The following is a 19,924-nucleotide window of genomic DNA, read 5'->3' on the forward strand; positions in this document are numbered from 1 at the left end:
CTCAGTGTTTGCAGTTCCATAACCAGCAGGGGCTTGGCAGCCCGTGTGTGCCAATCTCTCATTATTGGATCCCTACTCTTATCTTGCATACTTTCCTTTTTCCCCAGCATTTCATTTGAACTGCTTCCCTGTTAACTTTTGTTTCAAGTGCTGGCATTGCAGGAGTGGTTTTGCTTTTTGGTTGGTTTTTTTTTTCCTTTCCTTGAGCACCACCTGACCTAAATGCTGTTATCATTCCAGGTTTATGTATTGAAACGACCACATGTGGACGAGTTTCTTCAGAGGATGGGAGAGCTCTTTGAATGTGTACTCTTCACAGCCAGTCTAGCCAAGGTTTGTTCCTCCTTTCATCTCTTTAACCCTTATGGTGCTGGTCAGTGGACTTTTGGTTGGGTTTTCTATGGATAATTATTTCCACAGTTGGTACTATCTTAATTTTTCCCCTTCTTTTCTGCTTCTTTGTCTGACAGTGTGTACTTTGTCTGCTAGTGTGTGGGTAAGTGTTTCCATGGTAACACCATCACATATGGGCTTGTCTCATAATGTAGCCTCCATGCATTGCTCATGATGCCAATATGAAAGGCTCACAAGTTACCATGGTTATAGTGAGAAATTAGAACAAATAGCGTGCCAGTGAAGCAGCACATGAAAGCTGGGCATGAAATAAAACACCGAATTAAACCCTGTCTGCACCATCAGCCAGTGACTCAGAAACTCACTGGAAATTGGGAAACCAAGCTTCTTGCTCTCTTGAGGTGCAATTTCAACCTGGAGTTAGAAAATGAGGCCTTTTTGCAAAGCTTGAAACGTCCCCAGGAATATTTTGTGCCCTCTGGTCCTGCAGTAGCAGTAGTGGCTCGTAGGTAGTTTTTGTGGTAGATGTTACAGTAGTAGAGTGATCTGGAATTCTTCACTTCCTTCAGTGTACTGTATTTGTGGTGTCTTGTTTGTAAAATGATGCTGGTTATTTCTAAATAGTGCTCTAGCATGGCAAGCTTTTGCTCCAGCCTAGTGCAGAGATGGTGGCAGGGGACAGGACCCTGATCTTCTATAAAGCCTTTTTCCCTGCATTCTCTTTACCACATACTGTTCAGTCATGTTGAAAAAATCCTAAATACTGCCCCAATTTCATACTGAAATTATGTGCCTTATTTCATAATCAAAAGATGATTGATTTCAACATCAGGATTTTTTCTTGGTTTAAAAGGCAGGAAAGTGGTAACTCCTGTTGTGCAATAATAAGATGTAACTATCATTTTCGACTATGTGATTATTCATGTTCAAGTTTATTTGGCTACTTCTTAGTTTATATAAATGGCTGGATTCTAAGCTGTGCCTCACTTAAAATACCATCTTATGTATAAAATGAGAATTTCCCTGGTATTGTACATGAGTTTTTGTATTAATAACATCTTTGGCTGATCTTTTTTGGCCTAATTATGCAATTTGGTAATCTTAAGAGTCTTGCTGACCCAGTTGCTCCAAGGGCATCATTTGGCAGAGCCACATCAGGCTCAGATTTGTTCCCTGCAGTTTAACTTCAGAGGCACATGGAAACAAATCAGCTGGGGAAAAGCTTCATATTGATTTTCTAGTAGCATTGGCTGGTTTTATGGTGATGGTAGGTGAGATCTCTGGATCCATCAACCTCTAGAAAACTCTCAGGTTAACTCTAAGTTGGCCCTGAGAATAAAACCTAATTAATAAATCACAGAAAACATTTAGAGTGCAAGTTAGTGTTCTCTAGTAAGATAATTGTCCTACTTTTGCTTTATCTCTTTATTAATCACTTCAGGTTTGCAGGCAATTGAGTTAATTAACAAGGAGCAGGGAAGAAAATGGAGAAAAAGGGCATTTTATCTGAAATTATTTCGTGTCCTTTCTTTGTCTGGCTCTGTGAATCAGCCTTATGTGCTTGTTGCTAACTTGATGTTTCTGACTTGTATTTTTAAGTATGCAGACCCAGTAGCTGACTTACTGGATCGCTGGGGTGTGTTCAGGGCAAGGCTCTTTAGAGAATCCTGTGTTTTCCACCGAGGGAATTATGTGAAGGACCTGAGTCGACTGGGCCGTGAGCTGAGTAAAGTTATTATAGTAGATAATTCTCCTGCATCTTACATCTTCCATCCTGAAAATGCAGTAAGTATTCAGAGTACTCGAGCCTAACTTCATCTCTCTAGTCCTTGCTCAGGTTTTGTGATTCAGAAAATAGACTTTTCAGAGCACTGGCTTGTGTCAGATTCTGTGTTTTCTTAGGCTGCAATGGGTTCTGGGGTTCACTGCCAAGTGCTGAAGGACGTGGGCAAAGTGATCTTGACAGAGTGTCACAGCCATGAGTGCTCGTGTGCTCTGAGCTTTGGCTGCTGGCTTGAGGTCCAGCAGTTCTCAGAACCTGAAAAACCAACCTAGCTCTGAGAAACAAAGCTGCTCTGCAGCACAGATTTTCTTCTTTGGAGCAGTGACTGCAGAAAGAATGGTTTGCTTGTATTGTATTTTCAGGCACCCCTGATGAGGGCAGGAATGATGAATCTGACTCCATGTTCTCAGAAGGCTAATTTATTACTTTCTAATACTATATCATATTAAAGAATACTATACTATATATACTGAAGAATACAGAAAGGATACTTACAGAATTCTAAAAAGATAATAATGAAAACTCGTGACTCTCTCCAGAGTCTCTACATATCTTGGCCCTGATTGACCAAAGAGTGAAAACAACTCACAGCAGAATCAATGAAACAATCACCTGTGGGTAAACAATCTCCAAACACATTCCACATGAGCACAACACAGGAGAAGCAAATGAGATAAGAATTGTTTTCCTTTTCTCTGAGGCTCCTCAGCTTCCCAGGAGAAAAATCCTGGGCAAAGGGATTTTTTCAGAAAATGTGAATGCCACATGCTTGAACTTCTTTTTAGGGACTCTCATCATTTTTCGTTGTGTGAATAATATTTTATTAGGCAAGGTAATTAATGATTTACTGGTTGCTACTGAGCTCTGCATTTGTGGGTAAGGGAAAGAAAAGAAAAAAACCAAGATCCTGTTGTGTTGTTATGCTCCTCTTCAATTATTTTTGTCATACCTCCATAATTAGAACTGTTAGTCAACAAGTTAATCAAGGTTTAGGAGCAAGGATGAAGGGCAGGCAGCAGTTCTGTAGGGCAGAACAATGAGGAGCAGTGTGCATTTTCACTGTGTGCTTGTGCTGGCTGCAGGAGCTCTGATGGAGAGGTCTGGGGTGCTCCATCCATGGCTGCAGCCAGCACAGCTGCTCACATCTGCTTTGGCTGCCAGGGGAGAAGCTGGAACTCTTAGATCTGCTGACTTTTAGACAACCAGGCTGTGCACTGTTTGCTTTGATGTTTTTAGGCTGCTTTCTTTGTGAGCTGTTCAAAATCAGTGTAGGAAAGCTTTTATTAAGAACACAGCTTTGCACAGTCCTGTCTCTCCAGAATAGGTTTTTTTTTTTCTTTCTTTCTTTTAGTAACATGAGCTATTTATCTTCCAGCAGTCAGCTTTCAAGTTCAGATCCTAATATTGTGATGCCCTAAGTGATGGGGTGAAAACATTTTCCTGGTTGGTGCCACACATGGTTTAAAGCTGCCATTTATAATAACCAGGACCTGTAGCTTTAATTTATGTTCATGGTTAAAATTAAAAACCTGATCCAAGATCATCATTTGGTATCTCGGAAATCAGTGCCAAGGAAATAATGAGCTGTAGAAATTTGGGAGGTGAAATTAAGGGCCTTGTCAGAGTGGTTTAATCATGGGTAGAAAAGTGCTGCTGGCTGATACTGGAGTCTCTGCAGAAACCAGAGCTTGCAATAAGATCCAAGATAGTCTTGGAAAGACCTCAGTGTGCTGCAGGTACACAGAACACCTTCCCCAAATCCAGCCTGCATATTTAAGAAGGTTTATTATCTGTGTTGTTCTCTAAACCCACTCACTAGATGTAACATTTTTACTGAACAATGTTCTGCCCTTGCAGTTAAACATTTCCTCCAAACCCCATGCTGGAAAGGGATGTTGCTGCCTGCCTGTGCCTGGTGACTCACTCTGATCATTCTTAGAGGGGGGAAAAAAAAAAATCCTGCAAATAAAGTGTCAGTGCAGCTTCAAAACCTTCCAGTCTGTTCTGGATACCAAGGAGGAAGAGCAAGGAGAGCTGCCCAGTGTGGGCTCACGTGGGTCACCTGGACATGCAGGTGAAGCTCAGCTGTCCTGGCTGGGCTTGGGGTTGACCCTGCTGCTCCACCTGAATGCTAATGAGTAGCTAATTGCCATGATTATTGTAACATGATGATGATGGTTACAGAACACCTACACAGACAAAACTCGCGTGTCTTTTACATCATGAAACCCTCTCAGTGTTTGTTGGTTGCTTTGTTTCAGGTGCCTGTGCAGTCCTGGTTTGATGACATGACAGACACAGAGCTGCTAGATCTTATTCCTTTCTTTGAAGGACTAAGCAAAGAGGAAGAAGTTTACAGTATGCTTCATAAACTCTGCAACAGGTAGCCCTTAACTCTGGCTGACTCCTGCTCCTAGATTGCAGTTGCTAGAGGCTGTCTCCATCTCTTTCAGCTCTTTCAAATGTAAGCTTGGGGAGGTCACCCCAGTCAGAAGTGCTACTCTTGATCTTCCTGTTACATTGGACACGAAGGACAATCATGAGTGATGCTATTAAGCCTTCAGAAGCCTGACTCCTAAGGTCATGTGTTCAGACTACTTTTTTAAAGGAAAAAAAAAAAGCTATTTTGAATGGGACTCTTTTAATTAATTTCATAAATGGACATCTTTTACTGGATCAGCTTTTCTTAAAACATGCCAAAAAAAAAGAAGCTTGTATTTCAGCAGTTGAATTTCTCTCCCTTTCTTCCCCTCCCACTATGCAGACAATTTTACCCCCCTGCTTAGAGCAGTTGACCTGACTCTGAATTTTTTCTTACAGAATGAAGTGCCTTTTTGAATGTTATTTTAAGATAAAAATTCATTTTTGTATAAGACGTATTTCCAGACATCTTTTAGTCTTGTATTGTCTAAATGCTTTAAAAGGAAAAAGGAAAAAAAAAATTTATAGAGCACTGTAATATATAACAAAGGAAAAAGTTGAAACCAAGATGCTGGGTTCCTGTCTCCACGATGACACTGAGTTGTGTTACACTTTGTCATGCTCAGAAGGTTCAGGCGGTCGTGGGAGGGGTGAACTGGGGTCATTAGCATGGTTGTTTCACTGATGAGGGTTTTGGGCACAGTTTTAAAACATATCTGCAGTTGTTTGAGTATTTAGGGAGTGATGTAGTTGAGGAAACGAGGTGGCTGATAGACCTAAAGCACCTTTAATTCCAGACAGATGAAGTTCTGCTGTCTCTGCTTACGCACAACTGCCATGCCTCCTCTTTTTTGGAAAACCATTCTCTTGGGAGAACAGCAAGGAGATCTATTTATTAGCTTAAGATTCTTTTCTCAAAACAACCCATCTGGGGAAGCTGGATCTACATTGAGCTGTTTGGAGTACTTTTTTCTTTTCATTGCTGCTACTGTATACTCACCAAATGGAGTTGACCATCGGCTGTTATACTGTTTTTGCCACTGTGCCTGTGCTATGAGACATTTTCTGTAAGCTGCAAACTTGGGCAATAAATAAAATGCAGGCTTCATAACCCACCCCCATGGATTAATCCATTGGTATCTCATATACCAGTTAAAGGTGACCTGTAAAGGATATTTTTTTTCAATTAAGATGAAGCCCTCTCCTTTCTTTGATACATGAAAATGCAGGAAGTTTGCTGCCCACACCTTTGATTTGTATTTCTTTTTCCCCAAGGTGTAAGGTGCAGATTATGAGCTGTATCAAGTCTTGCTGGAAGGGCAGAAGTTACTAGCCTAGACTAAAATTGGTCCTCTGGCTTTGGAGTTGGGTTACACTCATCTCTGAATCTGAGAGCCTGCTTAACATCTTCTGCAGTGCCATAGGTATTTCAGTGAATGACTTTTAAATATTTTATGCCTTTGAAGAACAAGGCACACCATTTTTTCCCCTCCCCCTTTCCAGTGTCACCTTTCAGTTATTGTCCACAGCAGAAATCTGCAAACATAAAAAGTGCAGCTGCCTTTGGCTGTCATCAGAGAAGACTAAATGGATTATTTGGTGCTTCTAATTAGCCTCGTGCTAAATTCTGAATTGTAGACCCCCTTTGCCTTTTCTCTTTTCCTCGAAAAGTCCCGGTGGCTTGGGAAAAAAACAAATTCCTTTGCCATGGACCTGGGCCTTGTGATCCTTGTCTCAAAAACATTGGTGAAGCAGCTTAACAAATCCACCTGAGAGGGGCAGGCCAGTCTGCACAGGCAGCGAGTGGGTGCTGGTGGGTGCAGTGTCACACTGAGCCCCCCTTGCAGTGCAGCTGTGCTCCAGCTGTGCTCCAGCTGTGGCTGGGCCCAGGGGTGCTGAGACAGTCCCATCACACCCGTGAGTCTGCAGGGCATCACCCTTTTCTTTCTTAACCAGCTGGCATCACCTTAGTACTGTATAAATCTGTGCCACAACAAAAAGACAAAGTGTCGAGCTTAAAAATGAAAAATATTAAAAAAAAAAAGCCTACTTTGTTTAAAATATAACAACAACAATTAAACAAGAAGGACGTATGGATTCTGGTTAGTCCATTAACGTTTATTTTCAGTTTAAGATGGTTTAATTTTGTATTTGACTCCAGAGTAATGAAACTGTAAGCTGCCAAAAAAAAAAAAAAAGTTGTTCTCTGAGCAGTATTTTCAACTGTGCCTGTGGCTCCTGGGCCCCAGTGCAGTTTGCAGGGAAGTATTCAGGTTGTAGTTAGTCGTGCAGGTATGAGAGGAATGGCTGAAGAAATTCAAAGACTTTTTCTCGTTAGCATTAGACCAAACAATCAGACAATGAGTAAACAGCCCACGAGACAGGGCCGTGTGACAGTTGTGACCTGTTGGACGTGAGACAAACCATGTCACCCGTTTGCATCTCTGGAAACAGTGATTTCATGAACCAGTTGCCTTAAGTCTGTGAATGAATGTTGATTATATTATTAAAGTGTCTTCTATTGTTTTCAAATCCACATAGAATGGGCAACTGAACTTCTGCACCAGCCTCTGGAGGAACGGTTCTGATGATGCTCTGTACAACCATACTTGTACTGTAGAATTTTGGCTCTTAAAAACCCCCCAAATTTTGAAAAACCCAACTTACTGTAACTTAGTACAGCATTAAAATGACACTTGGTGACAATACAAAGACAAAAAACGTAGCACAGCTTTGATCTCTGTTAGTGTATTAAGAGTATTTTCTATAAGTTCTGATCAGTTCTATTTTTTTTAACCCACCCAACTCATATGGGAATAAAACTTGCAATCAGGTTTGGACTCCCCTGAGTATTCAGATTTGGCCAACAACTGTCACAGTTGTTTATTTTGACACTATCATCATACTTGAAATTTCAAGTGTTGAGTTTGCGTGGATATACATACGCTATATATTTAGAGTTTCTAGATTCTAAAAAAGCAATAGAGTTCTGTCCATAAAGTCAGAGAACGAGTGGAATGTTTGTAAAATTTGCAATACGGGTATTTGATTGTATTTTCAATACAAGATTTTAAAAAAAATTCAAATAGGAAAAAAAAAAACAAACCTTGTTTCCTAAATCTCTTGCATATTTTGAAGTTCAGTTACTGCATGCAGGTTACCAGGGCTGTTCTAAACCCTGGGTTTCAGTTCTATTTCTGGATATTATAGAACTATTAAAAGGTCTTTCCCAGTTGATCATTCTAAAGACACGCTGCCTGGCCTGAAGTTCTGTTGTCCTTTTTATGTTGGGTTAAAAAAACGGTTTTTTGCCTGTATGGGTATTTTTAAATTAAGCTGTAAGGCAGGATGCCTTAGACCCTTGAAACCCAATGGAAGTATTAACAAAGAAATTGCCATTTGTAACCTTAGGGCTGTGCGCAGAATCCGTGCTCACACCACGAGGCGTGGCAGGCTGGGCATGGGGAGGTGGTGGCAAATGTACAATATTGCTCTGTTCATTTTAGGTAGCTTTGGAAGAATAATTTGTCTCTTTGTTTCGCCCTTTTGATCTTTATTAAAACAGCAAGAGTTATACGTGGAAGAAACTCAACACCTGGAGACGTTTTTGGTTGTCAGTGTACGCAATCACTTTTCTTACAGCATGATTTTGATTAGACTGGTTGGGGACAATAAAGTATCTAAATGACACTGGTGTGTGCTGATGTTGCAGCTTTTGAAATTTCAATGTTAAAAAAAAAAGAAAAAACCAAGAAAAAGAATCTGTAGCTCTGTGACTTCCGAAGGCGTAACCCTCTGTTGGACAGATTGTTTTTAACCTAATAAACCACAGTTCCGCACAGCCCTATTTGTAAAACAAAAACAAGTTTGTGCCTCTGATTCCAAGGTGCTGTGATGTTTTTTGCCTTTGTGGGGCGAGGAGGGGCAGGTGAGACTGGCGTGGGGCAATTGCTTCAAAATCTCTGGGCTAACTATGCAAAACCAGCTGTCAGTTTTCTGTTTCACGTGATGTTGTAAAATCCCAGCTGACTCTCTCTTATTTCTTGTTAAAGATCTATTGGGAGCTCCTCGACAGAGGAGTAAGCAATGGAAATGTTTCTTTCTTTCTTTCTTTTTTTCCTTTTTTTTTCCTTATGATGGAGCTGTTTACACTTTGATGCAATGAACAATCCAGCAATACTTGAGAAACACTACAGATACCATATGAGTGTTTGCAGGAGAGAGAAGTGTTGTCAATCAGGTATTGAATGGTTTCTTTACTGTCACAAATAAAAAAATTTTAACAATATAGTTACTTGTGCATGTAATACTTCTCTGGGAAAAAAAAAAGCATTTCTGCACTTCTCTTTCAGTAACAGGCACTGATTCAGCAGGGACTTCACTGCTGCTAATGCACATCCATGTCAGAGGGTAAAATCACCCATCCCTGTCCCACCCTCCTCCCCCTCTCCTCTCAGTCACGTGCAGGACTCCTCAGTGGCTGCCCTGGCACCTGCTTGTGCAAACAGAGCTGATGAACTACTGATGAACTCTGCTAAATAAATTGGTGGCGACTCTTGCAGATGTTCCAGCTATTTAGATCTCTTGGATGAGATCATACAATAATTTGTTCAAGTCTCAAAGCTGTGTGACTTCTTTTGAAGGGCTTACTTCAGCTACTTGAATAGCTGTTCTTAACATCACTGCCATATCCACATGAATATCTGAATAAAACACTTTATTTTGTCGGAAAAATCTATTTTGGGGCTTTTTATCTGACACAGTAAGACTTAGGCAGAGCCTTCCTTTCTAGGAAAAGGCACATATTATTGATGCTTTATGAGCAGAAAACCTCAGGCCTGTTGGAATTAGCAGCTGGGTCAAGATAGCACATTAGTTGCAATTAAAAATATTTCTTAATTAGTCCTATAATGGGTTGGAATGACCTGGCCTGCCTTTACTTTGTACTGGTTGGTCAGGTTTTTGATTTTTTAGGTTTGGTTTGGTTTGGTTTGGTTTTTGATTTTACCAATCTCTTTAGCTGCTACTTAGGATAAAGATGCCTTTCTCTCTCTCTTTTTTTTTTTTTCACTTGGTAAAACAAGTGTTTCAAAATTCATAAAACAGCTCATTTATAGTGGTGAGAAAGATCCTGTTGTTCTTTGCTGACAGAAACCAAGTGTCTGCAGAACTGAATACACAATAGTCTGTACACCTATAGGCTTTCCAATGGGTTTTTTCCCCCTTTTTGTTCTCTTTTGACTCAGAAGCAAAGCCAACTGCTCTGCAGTTCCCTGCAGGATGGGGTAGGGCTGCTCCAGGTGGGATGCAGCCTCCAGCAGTTTTCCTGGCAAGCAACATTTGCCATCCAGCCTTCCCACCAGCCCAGCCACGCTGGCAGGAGCCCAGGAATGTTCTGGGCTCCTCTGGTTCTGCTGGAGAAGGAGTGATCAGTGGGTAACCCACTGGTTTGGACAGGTTGGAAAGCTGAAGTGTTGGGAAGGAGCTGGGCTGGCAGCCTTGGAAAGCTGCAGTTTTGTTGGGAAGGAGCTGTGCTGGGAGCCTTGGAAAGCTGCAGTTGTGCTGGGAAGGAGCTGTGCTGGGAGTCTTGGAAAGCTGCAGTTTTGTTGGGAAGGAGCTGTGCTGGGAGCCTTGGGAAGCTGCAGTTTTGTTGGGAAGGAGCTGTGCTGGGAGCCTTGGGAAGCTGCAGGAGTTGTGCTGGGAAGGAGCTGTGCTGGCAGCCTTGGGAAGCTGCAGTTGTGCTGGGAAGGAGCTGTGCTGGCAGCCTTGGAAAGCTGCAGGAGTTGTGCTGGGAAGGAGCTCTGCTGGGAGCAGGGTGTCCGTGGTTGAAGCCGTGTTCAGGGCATTTCTGAGGCACAGGACACTTTGGGATCAGTGGCTCCACAGCGCAGGGTTCCCTCTGCAGTGCACCCCAGTGTCAAAAGGTGAGGTTTGGCCATGGCTAAAATGGGATCACAGAGATTTTGGAGGTGGTGGCTGTGGCTGTGTCCCCCCCGGTGCCTCCCACTGCTCTCCCCAAACCAGCATCGCTCGGTTTTGCACCCATATTTTGATTTCATGACATGGACACAGCTGGCGGGGGTGCAGAGGCAGGAAAAGCTGGACACGAGCACATCTGGCACCCATCAGCCTCCTCACCTCGGGCTGCACCCAGCAAGGACAAGGCTGCTGCTGCTCAGAGGGAACAGAGGAGTCACCGCTCAGCCAGACACGTGTCACCCCCTCGAGAACCTCTGTCCCTCCAGATAATGAGGGGTGATCCTTTTGTCCCTGCAAATGTGATGTCACCGCCTCTGAATTCCCAGCCTTGCAATAAATGTTGCACTCAGAAGCTCGGGGGGGGTTGTTGGGGAGTTGCTGGCTTGACAATGGGTTGTTTTCTTTGATTTTAATGAGCTTTTGTGATGAAAACCAAATTTCTTTACAGTGTAACCTTGTAAATTTTTTTTTCATGCTTTGATTCAGTTTGACAATAAACTGTGTTATTTTTTTCATTCTCTTCATGTCTGATAATGCAAATAGTTTAGGTCTGTTCCCAGAAATCCCCCTTTCTCTGTCCACATGCCATTCTCTGTGGGGAAAGCATTGGGAGGGGGAAGCAAAGACTTCAGAGAATCAGGCCAGAAAGTTCTCATTCCATTCTTCTCAACTCCTGGGAGCTGCTGGGCTTTAGTAAAGATGAAAGCCTTGACTGCTGAGCACCAAGGCCTTCTTCCTCTGCCAGCAGATTTGGCAGAAAGGTTCAGCTCCTGTTCCTTTTGGTTAACCTGCTGAGGTTTGGATAAATCCACCTGGCTGCTTTCCAAAGCACTGAAGCCTGTAAGATGGAGCTGAGAAAGGGAGCAAGATCCTGGATTGTGGGAGAGGGTAAGGGGGCAGGAGGAGACCTGATGGTGGCTGGTTTTCTGTACAAACCCCTTCCAGTCTCTGCATGCAGCACCCCTTGTATCATGACATTCCCAGCATCCCTGAAGCAGTTTGTTTTTCACCTGCTTGTCCTGGGTTTTTAGGGATAAACGGGGCTGAGAGTGGATCAGGATTGCTGCCTTTCTCCCAGCCTGTGTTGTCCCCTCTGTGTGCCTGCTGTGAGTGCTGATGTTGGGCAGCTGACCTGGCACAGGTCTTGGGTCACCCAGCCTGCAGCAAACCTTCATTCCTGAGGGAAGGAAGCTGGGGGAGCTGCTTCTGCTGGAGCTGGATGGGGTCAAGGTGCCCACAGAAGCAGTTTCACCTGGCACAGGTCTCCAGTTAGGTCTGCATGGAAGGATCAGGCTGAAGGAGTTGCAAGTGAAGCATTTGCTGCAAGACAAGCCCACAGAAAGGTGAAAGTCTGGCATTTTCATGTGTGTTTTAAATAGGAAGATTATTTTATAAAAGCTGTTAGGTTTCTTTCTTTCTAGTCTCTGCCTGATCCCCTGGTTAATACCTGCTGTACCCTCAGAGACTGAGAACCAGAGATCTGTGTCAAATTTATCTGTGGGGTTTTTAGTGCATCTTTTTCCTTCACAAGCAAATGCAACTAGAAGAAGTGGGGAAGATTTTTGTCAAGAGCCATTTAATGACAGAATTACAGAATCATTTTGGTTGGGAAAGACTCACAGCTGAGAGGAACCAGGTGCTGTGTAGGAGTAGGGCTGGGGCTGAGCACGTACAGGTCCTGCCCTTGGCTCTGCATCACAGGGCTGGAGCTCTGTGACTCTTCATTTTCCTTCTGGTTTTTCCTCTCAGTAGTGAGTGGAGCCTTGGCCTCACTGGAATCCTGTGTACCAGATCTTAGTCACCCTGAGCAGGTTCACATGAGTAACCAGCCACTGGTCTGAGCCCTGACCTGCTGGATAGAGCTTGGAATAACAGCCAGGGGGATCAGGCAAGTGCTCGGGGTGATGGTGCTTGGAAAACAAGTGGATTGTTGCATCCCAAAGAGGAGCATGAGGGAGGAAGGTTTGTGGCTTGGGATTGTGGTGCTCCAAGGTCTGGCAGTGGCAGCGTTTGGCTTTGATGTGTCAGTGATGGAAGTCTTGGAAAAAAGCAGGGTTTGAAAGGCTCTGGCCGTGCAGGGCTCGGTCACACCACGAGATGGTGCAGCCGTGCAGCGCTGCCCTTTAAAGGAGCCCTAGAGGAAATTTAAATGGCATTTTTATCTCATGGAGCATCACCACAGCTTTGGATGTCTGAGTGCCCTGCCAGGATTGTGCTCCACAGGTCCATGGATAATGCCTTCCTTCAGGTAAAAACATCTCTTTTGGTGCTTCACAATTTCTTCATTGCCCAATCATTCCTGAGTTCCTTTGACAAAGGAACCAGTGGCTCCACACCTGAATACAGGATAAGTATTCCTGATCATTCCAGTCACTGATTATTTTTTCTTCCATGAAAATGCAGAAATATGTGATCAGTGCAAGAAAATAAAAGAGGCAAATCAGCGTTTCTCAAATAGTTGAGCTCTAAATTATGGCCTTACACCTCCCCTAGTGTGCTAAACCATTTTTTCCTCCAAAAAGCTTTGCTGCTCACCTTTTTTTTTTCAATCAACATCACTTTAAATTGAGCTCTGGCTGAAGTACACGAGGAGAACTGTGGACAAATGTTGAATCTACAGGAGGGGGAGGGAAAAAAAAGAAGAAACAGAAGTGGTGCCAAGCTGGCAGGTGTGTGACAAGGACATTCCCCGTGCCAGTTCCGTTCCCTGCCCGTGTCCAGCGTGTGGGGGCGAGGGGACAGGGCAGCCAGGGGCACGGGGACAGGGGCCAGCCTGCTCCAAAAGGGTTGGACCTTTCCAGGGAATGGAAATAGAATCCTTGTTAGTGACTGCAGCACCTGCTTTTGGGGTTTTTTTGGAGAAGGGTGGGTTTTCCAAGCCATTGGCCACCCCTTTCAGCCCATCTCCTTGGCTTTCTGCTCTCCTGGTAAGGCTCCTTCCCACCTGGAAGCAGCTGCCCTGTGAGGAAAGACAGGAGGAGCTGGGTCCCTGCTGCCTGGGGATGGGAAGGCTCAGGGGGTCCCTCATCCCAGCAGCCCAGGGCTGGAAGGAGCCATAAAAAGGATGGAGGCTCTCTCCAAAGAGGATGGAGGCTCTCTCCTCCCCTCTCTCTTCCCACAGAGCCATGGAGAAGACAACAAGGAATGGCTACAAGTTGCCCAGGAAAGGTTTTGTCTTGACACAAGAAATCTTCACAGTGTGAATCATGGAAACAACTTCCCCAGGGATGTGGAGGAGTCCCCAAGGCTGGAGGATTTCCAGGTGGGACTGGCCAATGATGGAAAGCCTCACCTAGGCTCCCTTTCCATGAGAGGCTGGAAATGCAGCCTGGAGAGGCAGGAGATCAGGATCTCTTTCAGCCTGGGCTGTTCTTTGATTCTGTGGTTCCCATTTATCACCCTCCCCCTCCTGGAGGCTGTGCCCAGGAATGGGGAGCCCATGGTAAAGCAGGGCTGCTCTGCAGCCCCAGCAGCTGAGGAGGAGCCACCCAACCTTGGCTACTCCCTTCTGGCTTAGATGGCTGTGGGAATCTGTAAAATCAGAAGGTTTTGGGAAAGCTGTGAAAGGCAGGCCTCAGAGACAGCAGAACTGTGACTGGAGCTAAGCAATAGCCATAAAATAAGTCAGAAAAAAAATAGTAGAAAAGTAAGGACAAATGGGACAGTGGTTTGTGTATTAATGCTTGTCTAGAATAACTCCCTAAGCTGCAGAAAAGTATTTCTAGTGAGATGTTAGGAAGTTCTAAGCTTAATAATGGAGCTCTATGCATTGTGTTTTAAGGTTCACAAACAGGTATTATATTGGAAATAAGCAAGCATTGTTTAACCAAAGGTAGGTGTGCTTATAGTGGTTGGATAAATCTACTGTCAATCTGCTTTTGCTTTCTGTGATTGGTCAAAAAACTTTTAAAGCGAGTTGTAACACTGAGTTCTTGGTCTGCTGCCTGGGCTGTGAGCTGCTGGCATCTTCCCATTGTCATGACCATGGAATGAGGCTGATGCTGGAAAATAAAACAGCTCAGGACACGTTCCCAGCAGTCCCATCCCGTTTGTGATTTGTACACAGCCCCTGGCCAGCGATAGATGGCCTCTCCTCTTTTGCCTCTCCTTTAATTCATGAGGTCAAGACTGCCCTAAAAGTTAAATCCCATCAGGGATCCCTGCCTGGGCCCAGTTCCTGGCTTTTCCAGGCACAGCTTTGCCCATCCCAGGCAGCTCCAGCCACACAGGGCTCTGGGGCTGCTGGAGCTGCTGCAGGGAACTCCTGCATCTCTGCTAGCAAATCAAAGACATTCTTGGCTGCAGAAATCAGATTATCTGCAAATCCATGTTCCCCATGGGATGCAGGATGAAGGTGTAACTTGATGAATGTAACCCAGCCAATATGGAAAATTTAAATTAAAAGGAGAAAAATTCCTTGACAGGCATTTCCTAACCTTTGCAGTGTGCCAGAAAAAGGTCAGGCTCCAGTTAATGACTTGATGTTAAACCTGGGTCCCTACAAGATCCAGTTTCTCCTCAAATTCTTTCAGTTCCTTGGATGCTGTTGGGGCACAGGCACTTCTCCTTCACTTGTATGAAAGGGAAGGAAATTATCTATACCTCATTGTCCAAGGGGTAAAACCAAAATAATATATTTTATTTTCTATCCTGTAAAGGTTGTGGCCTCATCTCATTTGATTCCACATCACTCTTGTTCTCCTGAAAGTCTTTGGGTGCTGGGGGATAAATGTTTTTTATCTGCCTGCGATGAGTCAGCTACAAGGCAGCAAAGGGAGCCAGATTTTCTAAATTTCAACTTTACAGAAAAATCAAGTTCTTCTTTTAACTTTTTCATAACCAGGTTGTCAGCTGTGACACTTTGTTGTGATGTTTTTTAAAATAATGAATTTGATGTGCTTGCTGACAGGCTGGATCACACAGGCACTGGGTTTGTATGCTGTCACCCATTTTTAGGGATCTCACTACCAAAATAGGTATCAGCTCCATCCTGGAGACAGTCAGAAATGCTGAAGCAGAGCCACTAATTAGTCATAATGGTGGGTTCTTTTCCCTGATATCATTTTGAGCTTTAGAGCAGGCACCTCCTGAGAACTGATGTGTGATTATCAGTGAAGCAGAAATTAGATCATTAAGAACCTGGGCAAACACAGAGAGCAGCAGCTCATCCTGCAGCACGTGGAGCCCATCCTGGGCTGCATCACCAGAACTGGCACCAGCAGGGGGAGGGAGGTGATTCCCCCTCTGCTCTGCCCTCCTGCAGGGCTGGGAGCAGCTTTGGAGTCCCAACACAACAAAAACTGGAGCTGCTGGAGCAACCCCAGAGGAGGCCATGGAGGTGTTCCAAGGGATGGAGCCAGGCTGGGAGAGCTGGGGGTGCTCACCTGGAGAGGAGAAGGCTCCAGGGAGAGCTCAGAGCCCTTCCAGGGCCTGAAGGGGCTCCAGGAGAGCTGCAGAGGGACTGGGGACGAGGGATGGAAGGACAGGGCATGGGGGGATGGCTTTAAACTGAAAGAGAAATTTGGATTAGTTATTAGGAAGAAATTCTTGGCACAGATTCCCAGAGAAGCTGTGGCTGCCCCTGGATCCCTGGAAGTGTCCAAGGCCAGGCTGGACAGGGCTTGGAGCAACCTGGGATAGTGGAAGGAGGAACTGGGTGAGTTTTAATATCCCTTCCAACCCAAGCCATTCTGGGATTCTGAGAGATCCCACCTGCCATGGCCCTGCTGAGAATGACAGCAATTAGGGATGGGTCAAAGTGCTCTGAGTTGCCTTTTTAAATGCCAATATTTTTTCAAAACAAACCTCAGCATTGTCGATTCCTACAAACTTTCTGCTCCCCTCTCCTACTCTTAGGCAGCTCTGGAACAATGTAAAAAAAAAAAAAGTAATTTTTTCAACAGCATTTTCAAAGCTCATAACAATCCTGTGATTATTATTTTATTTCCTTTTTTTTTTCTTTAAATGAGCAGCAACTACAGCTTTACTGCTTTTATCAACCAACAGCCTTGAGGCTGATATAAAAAAAGCTGCACTGCTGTAATGAAAGAAACACAGATGGGAAAACTAAGGCTGCTGCTGTACCAGTGAGCTGTATGTGGCCTCTGAACATTCAATTTTAGCTTGCAGGTAGCCTAAACCACCATTCAAGGGAGGGAAGGGGAGAGAGAGGCTGAATTCTAAAAGGTCCCAGTCCAGCTCTGTAAATTGTGTGAAAGCACAGGCCTGTTTTCCTAAATGTTCAGAGCTTATCCTGATGCTTGATTTAAAATTGCACAGTGCAGGGTGGGAGGGGAGAATGACTGTGTCAGGCTGAGGCAGGAGGGAGGAGGGGAAGCACAATCTGTCAGGGACTGGAGCTGCCCTCAGATCTCCAGCAGCAGCTTCAAAGCACTGCAACAAACCTCGGCTGTCTGAGCTGGAAAACATGCAGGAGTGGGGAAAATAACATCAGGTGCCTGTTCCACAGAATTCCCAGAATGACCAGGCTGGAAGAGACCTTCAAGATCATCGAGTCCAACCCAGCCCCAACAGCTCAACTCAACCCTGGCACCCAGTGCCACATCCAGGCTTTGTTAAACACACCCAGGGATGGGGACTGCACCACCTCCCCGGGCAGCCATTCCAGAGCTTTATCAATCTTTCTGGAAAAACTTTTTCCTGATATCCAGCCTGTATTCCCTTGGTGCAGCTGGAGGCTGTGTGCTCTGGTTGTGTCAGTGCTGCTGGAGAAAGAGCCCAGCCCCAGCTGAGCACAGGCACCTTTCAGGAGCTGTGCAGAGTGAGGAGGGCAGCCCTGAGTCTCCTTTTCTCCAGGCTGAGCACCCCCAGCTCCCTCAGGGGTTCCTCTCAGGGTTTGTGTTCCCAGCCCCTCTCCAGCCTCGCTGTCCCCTCTGGATGTGCTCAGTGTCCCAAGGTCCTTCCCAAGCTGAGGGGCCAGAGCTGGGCACAGCACTGCAGGTGTGACCCTAGCAGAGCTGAGCACAGGGGCAGAGTGACCTCCCTGGGAAAAACAGTGCTGGGAGAAACCTCTCTCATCTCAGGTCAGCCCAAGGTGGGACTGGACAAGAAGTCATTCACTGAATCCTGGAATGGTTTGGGCTGGAAGGGACCTTAAAGCTCATCCAGTCCCAAGGCCCTGCCATGGCAGGGACACCTCCCACTGGGTAGGCTGAGGTCAGTGTTTCCCTTGTGTCCCAGATTGTGAGGCAATGTGTGTGTTCTATCACCATCTGCCAGAGCTGGGGCAGTTCTCTGTTCATGGGGCAGTTTTCTTTATCTCTCCCACAGCCAATCCTCCCTCCAGGAGATCTCTGCTGTCCATGGCCACTGAGTGTCCCTGCAGGGCTGATCAAATTCCAGCATCCCATGGGGAGATGCTCTGCCCAGGGCAGGAGCCAAGCATTCCTACCTGGATACAATCTGAGATCTAGGGACACCAGAACAGCATTTTGACTGGATTCTCAGGGCAGCAGCTGCCTCTTCCACTGGATCTTCAGTGGAAGACTCCACCTTTCTTCAGGATCCCTGCTCCAGCAGAACCACACCTGACACTCCAGGAGGGCTCAGCCACAATTCCCATTGGACTGCTGCCAACACCCCAACCCAGAGGGTGTCAGGCTGTGTTCTGACTCTGTCAGTGTTGTTTTGATTTACTCCATTGTTTATTTTATTTTTCAATTTTCTTCCCTAATAAAGGAGCTGTTATTCCTGCTCCCATATCTTTGCCTGGGAGCCCCTTAATTTCAAATTTATAATAATTCAGAGGGAGGGGGTTTACAATTTCCAGTTCAGGGGAGGCTCCTGCCTTCCTTAGCAGACACCTGTCTTTGCAAACCAAGACACCTTGCTGTCATCTGCTCCAGCTGATATCTGTCTCCACCAGAGGTTTTAACACAGCTTTGCTCATCCTTCAGCTCCCCCAGCCTGGCCAGAAGTGCTGCTTATAGAAAATCTGGGAAAAATTGCTTTAGTCATGCCCAAAAGCCCCCTGGAAAGAGCTAAATCCTGTCTCGAGCTCAGCTGCCTAAGCTGGGCGGGCTTGGAGGGACTTTCCAAGCGTAATTTCTTGCAGCAGTTTCTCCAGGGAGAGCCCTTTCCCGTGAGGATTTGGTGACTGCCTTGTGTGAGCTGAGCTGTGGAGCTGCAGGGAGAGGAAAGCAAGGCTCTGTGTTAGACACTGCTGCCATTTTAGAGAAGCTCTGTGCAAAATCACCTCCTCTGTCAGTGGATCTGTGGGTACAGCCACACCTGACTGATGCTCCCCCAGCCAGACCAGGGAGGGGTCTCTGAAGCCAGGGAGGAACAATCTGCAGTTGAAAACCCAGGAGGAGCAGAAGAGAGTTTGCCCTGGGAACGACTGAAATCAGAGATGTGAGCAGGGAGATCTCCCTGAGTGACAAATCCAAGCAGATCAAACACAGGAATAGAGATCAGGGGGATAAAAGGAGGAGGTGATGAAGTGGGAGTTGGTCTCTTCTCCCACAGGACAAGAGGAAATGTCCCCAAGTTGTGCCAGGGAAGGTTTAGTTTGGATCTTTAGGAATATTTATTCACCACAAGGGTGGAACAGGCTGCCCAGGGCAGTGGTGGAGCCACCATCCCTGGAAGTGTCCAAAAAATGTGTAGATGTGGCACTTGGGGACTGGGTTTAGTGGTGGGCTTGGCAGTGCTGGGTTAAAGATTGCACTCATGGATCACAAAGGTCTTTTCCAAATTTAGAGATTGAATGGTCCTGTGCAATGAATGCCAAGGTCTGGCTGGATCACCTGTGCTGTGCTTCAGAAGGAAAAAATACATGAGTTTAAACCAACAAAGCATTGCCAAAAAAATCCCCATCTCATCTGAGGAATAGGGGTTTTCAAAAGGGGAGTTATATAAAAACTGGGAAATAAGTGCTGCTGCTCTGCTGGATGCCAGAGAGGCTTCCACAGAGCTGTGGCCAGTGCCAGTGAGCCCCAGGGCAGAAATCAGAGATAAAGTGGAGATAAACAGATAAATCAGAGATAAAGTGGGCTAGGAGTGCCACAGAACAGAGTGTGGAAAGCACAGGGGGAGAAAAATATCACAGAGAGAGGCTCTGCCTTCCTCTGATGTCCCTGCCCATGGCAGGGGGCAGGAACTAAATAATCTTTAAGGTCCCTTCCAACCCAAACCACCCCAGGATTCTAGAAGAGGGAGGAAGTTGTTACCAGGATAAATGCCTGGCTTTCAGCAGGATGTCTGATTTGTGTCACATCCAAAAAGAGGATTAATTCTCAACACAAAAATGAGATTTCAGCAATGTGCAAGGACAACCATACAGCTGTGGCATTCACATTCTCTGAGCAGAGAGAGATAATTCTCTCTCTCAGGGCTTTTACCTGCAGAAGCACAGAGAGAAAAGAA

At 45.3% G+C, this 19,924-nt stretch overlaps 1 protein-coding gene across 4 annotated transcripts in view; it reads left to right on the forward strand.

The window, feature by feature from the left end:
• Positions 1-8,848, forward strand: part of CTDSPL (CTD small phosphatase like) — an 80,348-nt gene extending 71,500 nt beyond the window's left edge. For all 4 annotated transcript variants that reach the window (XM_064422397.1, XM_064422532.1, XM_064422593.1 and 1 more), the window contains 3 exons: positions 241-333; positions 1,954-2,139; positions 4,399-8,848. In XM_064422397.1, the coding sequence (XP_064278467.1) occupies positions 241-333; positions 1,954-2,139; positions 4,399-4,524 (405 nt within the window). In that variant the 3' untranslated portion in view covers positions 4,525-8,848. The remainder of the gene's footprint in view (positions 1-240; positions 334-1,953; positions 2,140-4,398) is intronic.
• The last annotated feature ends 11,076 nt before the right edge of the window (positions 8,849-19,924 follow it).

This window comes from Passer domesticus, chromosome 1 (genome assembly GCF_036417665.1).
Source record: "Passer domesticus isolate bPasDom1 chromosome 1, bPasDom1.hap1, whole genome shotgun sequence".
NCBI lineage: Eukaryota > Metazoa > Chordata > Aves > Passeriformes > Passeridae > Passer > Passer domesticus.